We start from the raw sequence: 9,881 nt of genomic DNA, 5'->3' as shown, positions 1-9,881 counted from the left end.
ATTAATTTTAAAATAAATTTTCTTTTATAAAACAATACTAAGTGTCGATTTTATAATTGCTGTTCTCATTATTCAAAAACAAAACTAATTATAATTTGATGAAAATTATTTTTAATTCTTTAATGTTTAAAAATTAAATTTTACAATATATTTTTTTTAAATAGCAAAATTTTATTGTTATGTATAAACTGTTTAAAAATATTTATTTTATAAAACAGACAATTTTGAAAAATAATCCCAAAAAGCACGGGGTATAATGGGTAATTTGAGATTCTATTCCATTTCAGCATACACCATAACCTTATATTAACGATCTAAACCGCTTTACTCTGCACAGAATAATCTTCTTCCTCATCATACTCACTTCCCTTCAACGATCCACACAAAATGCTTGCGATTTTCGACAAATCCGTTGCTAAAAGCCCAGAGGGTCTCCAGACCCCTGAGTCAAACTCTGTTTCAGCCTTAAAAGACGGGTTTCTCCCACAACATTTCTCATCTGTTTACCCTGGTTCCGTCACCGTTAACCTTGGTCCTTCTGGTGCCTTGGCCTATTCTCTTAATCAACAGAACTTTCTCCTCCCAAGGTGCTGCACTACCCCTTTTCTTTTATCGTTTTTGTTTTTCATCATTTTGGATTCAATAATAAAAAAACATTATTCTGTTGTTTTATGCTTATTTTTAGTTCAACCTTTGTTTTTGTCTTGATCTGTGTTCCTTCGTTTTTTACCCCCTCAGTCTTGTGTTTTTTTAAGTTATTGAATCATGTAAAAATCACTGACACGTTATTGTTCGGATTGAGAACTTGATGACAAGGACATGAGTGGCTTAATTTTTTGTATGAATCAGTACTTGATATATATAGATAAAACCCCTTAGGTTCTTTGTGTGTTATAAATAATACTATTGTTCTATTGTTCTTTCATTCACAGATCTAAAACTATATGAATTTTTGTTACCAGAATCGCAATATCTGAAAATCCTGACTTGAGATAGATCCTTAAAAGCTAACTCTGAAAGACATTTAGATGCTTAAAGATTATTCCTTTTTCATGAGACTCTATTACATATATTTCTTTTCTTGTGTTGGTAGGCTGTTTGCGGTTGTGGATGACATTTTCTGCTTGTTTCAAGGCCACCTTGATAATGTTGCTAATCTTAAGCAACAATATGGATTGAATAAAACCGCAAATGAAGTGATCATTGTCATAGAGGCTTATAGAACTCTAAGAGATCGTGGTCCCTATTCTGCAGCTCAGGTCGTGAGAGATTTCCAGGGAAAGTTTACATTTATTCTCTTTGACAGTGGCTCTAAAACCACATTTGTTTCCGCGGTGAGTTTCACTCGATTTACCTTTTATGCTGTCCTATAAATATTTTCCAATTATCTGCTTCTCTAACATGACATTCTTTTATGTAACAGGATGCTGATGGGAGTGTTCCCTTCTTCTGGGGAACTGATGCGGATGGAAATCTTGTTCTTTCCGATGAGAATGAGACGGTAACTAAGAGCTGTGGGATATCTTCTGCACCATTCCCAAAAGGTAATGATTAGATTGATGTGGAAGGGTAGTTTGACTATACAAGTTTCCACCCGAACATTCCCATTTAGATCTACCTATCATCATAAGTACATTAAAAGTGAATTAAGAGGAAGCAAGGAATAACAAGTTCATTGACTTGGAAATTTCAATACCACTGTCCTTTAAGATAGATTGCAAATGATGTTTTCTTTTGTTTCCCAACCATCATATTATTGTTAACTTTGCGATTAGAATTTTATTTCAAGTTCATCATCCTGTATGTTATGGTTTCATGCAAGAGATAACAGATCTTTTCACATTTCAGGATGTTTCTTTACAACATCCGGAGGTTTGAGTAGTTTTGAGCATCCACTTAATGAATTGAAGCCTGTACCACGGGTTGACAGTTCCGGCCAAGTATGCGGTGCAACTTTTAAGGTGGATGCAGATGCTAAGAAGGAACCAACTGGCATGCCAAGGGTTGGGAGTGCGGCTAACTGGTCTAATAATATCTAATTGCAATTCTATTTGTTTAAACCAAGACTTTTATCTTAGCTGTACTCATTGAATTTTCAAGTTCTGGTTTTCTGTTCCCATCAGACTGATAATGAGGCACTCTAATCTATTGAGACTTGGCTTATCATATTAGTTTGCTGAACAGAGATATGGTTTGATGAAAATACAAGTTGCTTGGCACATATCATGTAATAATATTGACTTGCACTCTGATTCATCATAAAGTGAAGATTATTCACTGTCTTAGCTTGATGTTATTTCATTTAAGTTTATCTATGCCTCCTACTTAAACTGTAATGTGATGGATATTATTATGTAAGAAACAACTCACCCCAGAAAGTCAATGACAATAAAGTTTTGAAATATTCAGTTACGTTATAGTTGCCAAATATCAGCTGCTTACTCTTATAAAGGAAACATATATAAATGGTACTGACATGATATTTCTGGATTATACTGTGTTCAAGTAATAACACTTTAATATAAACTATAAGCAAATATCAAGAAGATTAAATTTACTAAAACTAATCAGTCTCTATTGTGGAATACTCTCAAAAGTCAGAAGCAGCTGCTTCAGTCCTTTGCATCAGCGATGCCCCCTGGTGTTATCTGGAACACGTAACTCTTGTCAAGAGAAAACATGCAGACAATAGTGGTAACTATTTCCTCAATCACAAATGCACTATAATGGGTTTCAATGGCCATGATGATAATGTTGGGCATCTGGAATTATCTGAAGGTAATTTCAAGTCGTTTTAACAAAAAAAATTTAATCATTTGGGGAAGACTGTAAAGTTATAAACCGCAAGCTTTTAATTAGCAAGTCATTTTTAGTTCATTGAATAGATTATTTTATGGTAAAGGATATTGCTTCAGCCTCTGGAAGGTTTGGTGCATCAAACACTTTGCACACACGCTGTTCACCTTTCCCTTTCCTGAACATCAGCCTTATTGTGGCTGCATGAGCTAGCACATGGCCTCCTGCTGGTTTCTTTGGATCAGTTATGAACATGCCACCTCCTGGATCAGCTATGACTGCAAACAAAATATTATGCAATAAGCAATATGCCTAAGTAGTCTTCTTATAAAAGCCACTACTAAAAGCAAATGATATAAACAAAAGCTTTAAGATTCTAACCAGTTGAGACTCAGGAGTGAAATATCAACGAAAAAATTCAGATCTTTTAGGAAGAATTTACCTTGATTTGTCATATAAACTGCAACATTGAATTCCTCAGCAATCTTAATCATGCGAGAAAGCATCTGTGCCAATTTTTGCTGCAAAAAGTTTCTCATTTCAGCAAAATTAGTCATGAAGGGATAAAAAAATCTGTTGGTACATGTATATGACAGACTCACAGACCTGGCGTTCAGCTAGCTCTCCTCTTCCAGTGAAGTCCACCCGAAAAAGAGCAATCACAGAATCAACAATCTGCCAAAAATAAAACTGTCAACTCTTCACATTGCAACGCAAGATAACTCTATTTTACTCCATTAGCAACATCTCACCAGAAGTCTAAATGGTTCTTCGGCCATTTTTGCAGCCAAACCAAGGAGGAGATTATACTGATGTTCATAAGTGTAGGCACGAGCATAGATGATCTTATGTAGTCACAAATAATTTAGTTAGCAGTCAGCACCAAAATATTCACCACCATCAAAGAGCCAATTACGATGCATATAATTTTATATATATGAAACAATGGAAGCATACATTGTCCAATACAGCCCCTGGATCCATGCCAAATCTCTCAGCTATGGCAACAATTCTGTCAGGTCGACTACAGTGCGAGTGAGCATAAACTTAGGTAAGTGAATATCAATTTAAAAGACACTCACAAGTTAATTGGTTTTGATGGACTAGACGTTCATTGTAATTTTTTAAAAGCAGAGAGTAATGAAGAGCATACAAAGTTCCTTCTGTGTCAATGTAAGCAACTTTTCCGTTGCCTCCCTTCATATTAGTTGGCAGCTGTAGAATGTGCATGAAGATAAGGCTATAGTACGCACAGAAAATTTTGTTTGAGAAGCTATGAATGCAAACAATAAGAGATACAATACAAACACATTCAAATACTCATATGCTATGACCAAGGATAGATGATAAAAGTAAACCTGAGTGGAAACACAGAGAGTATGAGCTAGTTGCGTTTTCCCTGATCTGAAAACATAAAGTCCTATTGTTAGAATGAATGAAATTCTTCACTAACATAATATAGTCCAATTATTAGAAGATAATACATGCAAAACTAGATAGATGTTCATTTCTTACCGGAATTCTCCAAATGCTTCTGTAATTGACAGTGTCTCGATTCCACCTTTTTCAAACGTTAAAATTAAATTTAAGAGAAAATAGTTACAGGCATAAAGGATTCAAACTTAACAAGTCATATAAGTAGAAAATTGCAAAACTATAAACAAGAAATTCTTGTTGTAAAGCTACCTCCTAGCAATTCATCAAGTGCCTGGCTTCCAGTTGTAATTCGAACCACAGACTTTCTCTGCAGTAACATAGCTTAAATAAATTATTAACTTAAATACAAGTAATTAAGATCAACTTAAGCTTTAAGAAGACAACAAAAATTTCTATAATGTTAAAGATACACAGATCAAAATTGAATTCATAATTCAAAAAACTAGAAGCAAAGTAAACAACATACTTTGAGCAGTGCATCACTTCCGGTAATATAACCAGAATTCTGCGTAGGAGAAAAGATTAAATTATAAAAAGTTGAAATAGTAATCTAAAGTAACTTAGATTTCAGATATTAAAATCACTAACCACAAGCTTCTCAGCAGCTTCACAGATCTTATCAACCTTAGCCTCAGATAGACCTTTGATTCCAGTCAAGTTCTGCGGAAAAAATAATCACAACATTACGATAGTGATTAAAGCTCAGACTAATTTAACATCCTTAGATCTTCGAACCAGAGATGCGTTTACAGCTAAACCTTCTTTGTGTGCATCATTAAGCCATTGCATGTAAAGATCCCTGCGTCCTGAAGCTTCTTCACGTCTCCAGCATTAATGCCTTGGGAAATCACTGGCGAAGATGTATATTCATGTGAATCAGAAACAAAACGTTTAAGCAACAATCAAACTAGTATTGATTTGTGCTTTTCAAACTTGATATATTGTATAACAAAACAGTATAAGTAAATTAACTAGCGAAAAATTTCAAAAAACGAAGAAGGAAAACAAATATCACTGAGGATGATGGTTATATAATTCTAACCGATTTGAAAGGTAAATCTAACAAAAATTCACAGTGAATAGCAGAAAAAACGGAAAGAAAAGCAGAATGAAGATGTTATGATCTGAAACCAAGCATCATGTTACAGAGATAAATCAAATACAGAGATCGGTTTATAGTAAGCGGATCTATAAAGAAAACGAGAATAGAAAAATAGGAAAACAGAGTAGTTGAGAGAAAATACGCTTGTCGATTGCTTCGAAGAGATCTTCTTCATCTTCCATATCTTCGCGTTCAACCAGCTGCAACTGGCCGCTGGATTCTTCTGATCTGAGAAAAAAATACGGAACAAATAAGTTATTAACCGATGAAACTGTAAATAGAAATGAAATTGTGAAACGGAGAAGAAATGGATCTGGTTTCTGTAACTAACTTGAGGCTTGCAAGCATAGTGGTTGTTGAGGTAAAATTTGGATGCAGAGAGAAAGAGAGAAAGCTGGAGAGAGAAGAGAGATTTTGAATTTTGAATGAGATTTGAACGAAGAAGTGAAGGAATGCGTGTGTTTATATAGGGCGGGAAATGAGAAGATAGTAACATACAAAACGGTTAGCGTTCCCGCGTTTTTTCATTCTCTTCCATCTTTTTTAAATTTTGGTTGTTAGGATTCACCATCGCGTATCAATGTGTTTACTGATGGGGTAATTGTCTCCATAAGGTGAAAATATCACACCCATTATCACTTTATGATGTTTTATATTTGATTAACTTTATACAATTGTTTGAAAGTTAGTTTGCTTAGATTATTAATTATACTTATCTAAAAGTTTTGAAAAAAGTTGACACAAATTTCTTTTAATTTAATTGGAAATCTCGCGTATGTAAACCAATCACATGGTCCATTTTTGGTATAAGTTTTATATTTTGTCTAAAGTTTTTGGGAAAAGAAGATATATAAATCAATCACATGCTTCGATGACTAGGTGTTTCGACAACAAAATGTTTTGATACCATGAATTACATTCTCAATACACCATTTAATTCATTGCGTTAAAGCTATCTACATTCATCATATACCTTAATTTCTTGAACATTTTGACCTGCACTCCTTTCGTCATGATATCTGCAATCTGATTCTCAATTCTGCAGTGTTCCAAGTTCAGCTTCACATTAGCTACCTGCTCTCGAAAATAGTGGAACCTCATTTTGATGTGATTGCTTCGTCCATGCGCAATCGGATTCTTCGCCAGATTGATAGCTGACATACGGTCGATCTTCATGGCCATTGCTCCATGATTCTTCCCTGTAATCTCTTCGACCAAATTCATCATCCATGTTGCTTGGCATGCACAAAGAGAAGCAGTTATGTACTCTGCTTCACACGAAGACAGTGCCACCACTAGTTCTTTTCTTGAGCTCCAAGCAACTGGTGCACCACATAGTATAAACACATAACCAGTTGTGGATTTTTTATCCTCAGAATCACTACACCAACTTGAATCAGTGTAACATTCTTTTCATTCATCAGCTGCAAGAAACAAAATGCCATAGTCGAGAGTTCCTTTCAAATACCTTAGTATCCTCTTTGTCGCTGCTAGGTGTGATACCTTCGGTTTCTGCATGAATCTGATGACCATACCCACACTGTATGCTAGATCAGACCTTGTGTGACAGAGGTATCGAAGTGATTCAATAGTCTTTTGTACTGCGTTGGATCGACATCATCTTTATTTGTATCTTTCGATAGTTGCAATCTGGACTCAGCTGGAGTCGAAGTTGGGTTGCAATCTTGCATCTCAAATATCTTGAGTATTCCACCTGCATATCTTATTTGGTGCATCATCAAACATCTACTACTCTAGTAAAATTCGATGCAAATGAAATATGAGAGATTTCCCATGTCTGACATTTCAAACTCCTCACTTAGGTCATGTTTGAAATCTTTGATCTTCTTCTTGCAACTTCCTGTTATCAACAGGTCATCGACATATAGACATAGTATAAGCAACTCACTATTGCTTCTTCTTACATATACTTCATGCTCAGTTGTGCACTCTACAAATTCCTTCTCCATTAGGAAACTATCCATCTTCTTATTCCAAGCTCTTGGAGCTTACTTAAGTCCATACAGGGCTTTATGCAGCCTGTATACCTTGTTTTCTTCTCCATGTTTCACAAACCCAACTGGTTGTGCAACATAAACTTCTTCATCTAAAGGGCCATTCAGGAATGCACATTCACATCCATCTGACATGTGTTCCAGTTGTTCATGTTTGCTAGACCAACAACTAACCTGATTGTTTCGATCTTAGCATCAGGTGCAAAAACTTCATTGAAGTCGATTCCTTCTTTCTGAAGAAATCCTTTCGCCACAAGTCTTGGCTCATGTCAAGTTACTTCTCCTTTGGGATTCAACTTTACCTTGTATACCCACTTCAAATCGATTGCCTTCTTTGAGGAAATTCGATAAGTGACCAGGTGTTGTTAACTTCGTTGGACTCCAGTTCCTTATTCGTTGCTTTCACCCACTTCGAATCCTTCAATACTTCAACTGCATTGATTGGTTCAACATCTGCATAGAAAACATAGTGTACCAACTCACCTTCTTCATCGACCACATCATATGATGTAATCACACCTTCTTCTCAATTTCCTTCTTGCCTTGAGGAAATTCGAAAAGTGACCAAGTGTTATTGACTTCGATGGACTCCAGTTCCTCATTCATTACTTTCACCCACTTCGAATCCTTTAATACTTCAGTTGCATTGGTTCGACATCTGCATAGAAAGCATAATATACCAACACACATTCTTCAATTACCACATCATCTAATGTAATCACACATTCTTGCAACCTTGCAGGCATGTATCTTGTCCTTTGAGGTCTGATTGTGCTTGCTTGACCTTTGACTTCTTCTTGTCGAACTTCTCTTTTGACTTCACTTACTGGTTCTTCACATAAGATTCTCATTGAATCCTTCTTGACATTTCCATTCTAGTCTCATACCTTAAGCTCATCTATGATCACGTCCATGTTGATCACTACTTGCTTGTTCACTAGGTCAAACAACTTGTAACCTCTAGTCGAATGATATCCTATTAGAATCATCTGACTCGACTTGTCATCATGTTTTCTTCTCAACTGATTTGGCATATGTCTATGTACTACAGATCCAAATACTTTCAGATGACTCAAGCTAGGCTTGACACCATACCAACTTTCTTCTAGTGTAATTCCTTTTAGCTTCTTCGTCGGACATCTATTCAAAATATATGTTGTTGTCGACACAGTTTCTCCCCATAATTCTTTGGGTTAGATGCTTGCCTTTCAACATGCTTCTCACCCTATTCATGATGGTTCTATTCTTCCTTTTTGCAATTCCATTCTGCTGTGGAGTGTAGGGTGGCACTATCTCATGCACAATCCCTTCTTTTTCACATAACATGTCGAAGTCTTTCGAAACATATTCTCCACCACCATCAGTCCCCAGAATCTTGAGCTTCCGACCATTTTATCTCTCGGCCATAGATTTAAACTTGGCTAATACCTCGATCATTTCACTTTTCTTCTTGATTAGGTAAGTCCATAGTTTTCGACTGAAATCATCTATGAATGTGACAAAGTACATGTTATCTCCAATCAAATCCACCTGGATAGGTCCACACACATTAGAGTATATGACTTCAAGGATTACCTTCGACTTATTTTCTGCATCCTTGCTGAAGTTGTTCTTGCGCTTCTTCGCCTTCACACATTCCTCACACACTTTGTTTGGAATGTCAATTTCTGGAAACCCTAAAACCATATTTCTTCTCTTCAGATCTATGATGTATTTGAAATTGAGATGGCCAAGTCTATAATGTCATCTCCATTCATACCTGCTAGTTGCAGTTGCAAGGAACTTGTGCTCCATCACATTAAGTTCAATCCTGAAGGTTCTATTCTAAGACATAGGTTCCTTCAATATTAACCTTTCACCGAAGTCGTGAACTTTTATCATCCTGTCTTTGATCGAGACTTTGTAGTTCTTTTCGACCAACTGCCATATGTTGAGCAAATTACTTTTCATGCCTGGTATATACAGTACATTGGAAATTACTGACCTTTTTCCATCTTTCATCATAATCAGAACATCATTAATACCTTCAGTTGCTAGATGATTGTCATTTGAAAATGTTACCATGTTCTTCATTGAGGGTTTCATGTTGACAAACCAATATTTCCTATCATTCAGGTGTAATGAGCATCCTGAGTCCAAGTACCATTGGTCCTAGAATCTTTCTTCATCTCTTATTTTAACCATCAATAACATCTCTTCTTCTTCGTGCTTTTCAAACTTTGCATCATTATCTTGACTCTTTTGTTTTTCGAGACAAACACTATAGCAATGACCATACTTTTGATAGTTGAAACACTAAATGTGACTTTTTTCAGGTTTTCGACCACCGCCTCTTCCTCTACCTGCAGCACCACCTCTTTGGTTACTTTGGTATGAGGGATTCCTCTGATTCGACTAGCCTCCTTCTTGCTGATTTTGACCAATCGGATTTTTATAGCCTCATATGCCTTAGTCGTCGAACCACTTCCCTTTACCTTTCTTTTCTCTTGTTGGTTATGCCTTTACCTTTATCCCGAAGAACTCATAATGTT

The 9,881-nt window shown here is 35.9% G+C and overlaps 2 protein-coding genes across 2 annotated transcripts; one reads left to right on the top strand and one right to left on the bottom strand.

Moving 5' to 3' along the window:
* Nucleotides 1-290: 290 nt before the first annotated feature.
* LOC127098399 (stem-specific protein TSJT1) lies at nt 291-2,412 on the top strand. Its single transcript, XM_051036985.1, has 4 exons — nt 291-587; nt 1,094-1,334; nt 1,424-1,544; nt 1,849-2,412. Exons 1-4 carry the CDS (start codon nt 388-390, stop codon nt 2,037-2,039), a joined length of 753 nt encoding a protein of 250 aa, XP_050892942.1. The 5' UTR covers nt 291-387; the 3' UTR covers nt 2,040-2,412.
* LOC127098398 (meiotic recombination protein DMC1 homolog) lies at nt 2,004-5,785 on the bottom strand. Its single transcript, XM_051036984.1, has 15 exons — nt 5,667-5,785; nt 5,478-5,563; nt 4,992-5,083; nt 4,822-4,893; nt 4,700-4,738; nt 4,483-4,540; nt 4,312-4,357; nt 4,155-4,200; nt 3,950-4,011; nt 3,754-3,820; nt 3,549-3,641; nt 3,403-3,471; nt 3,239-3,317; nt 2,908-3,074; nt 2,004-2,657 (listed from the first exon to the last, which is right to left on the bottom strand). The coding sequence occupies exons 1-15, from the start codon at nt 5,681-5,683 to the stop codon at nt 2,613-2,615; spliced, it is 1,038 nt and encodes a 345-aa protein (XP_050892941.1). The 5' UTR covers nt 5,684-5,785; the 3' UTR covers nt 2,004-2,612.
* Between the last annotated feature and the right edge of the window lie 4,096 nt (nt 5,786-9,881).

Source organism: Lathyrus oleraceus, chromosome 6, assembly GCF_024323335.1.
Source record: "Lathyrus oleraceus cultivar Zhongwan6 chromosome 6, CAAS_Psat_ZW6_1.0, whole genome shotgun sequence".
Taxonomy (NCBI): domain Eukaryota; kingdom Viridiplantae; phylum Streptophyta; class Magnoliopsida; order Fabales; family Fabaceae; genus Lathyrus; species Lathyrus oleraceus.
This window is presented reverse-complemented; position numbering and strand designations above follow the sequence as displayed.

Bases quoted from the DNA above. Each gene is read 5' to 3' on its own strand.
- LOC127098399 (XM_051036985.1), top strand. From the start codon at position 388: ATGCTTGCGATTTTCGACAAATCCGTTGCTAAAAGCCCAGAGGGTCTC. The intron at 1,335-1,423 runs GTGAGTTTCACT...TTTATGTAACAG, and splicing joins AAACCACATTTGTTTCCGCG to GATGCTGATGGGAGTGTTCC. The intron at 1,545-1,848 runs GTAATGATTAGA...TTCACATTTCAG, and splicing joins TTCTGCACCATTCCCAAAAG to GATGTTTCTTTACAACATCC.
- LOC127098398 (XM_051036984.1), bottom strand. The intron at 5,084-5,477 runs GTATTTTCTCTC...CATCTTCGCCAG, and splicing joins CTTCGAAGCAATCGACAAGC to TGATTTCCCAAGGCATTAAT. The intron at 3,318-3,402 runs GTCTGTGAGTCT...AACTTTTTGCAG, and splicing joins GAGAGCTAGCTGAACGCCAG to CAAAAATTGGCACAGATGCT.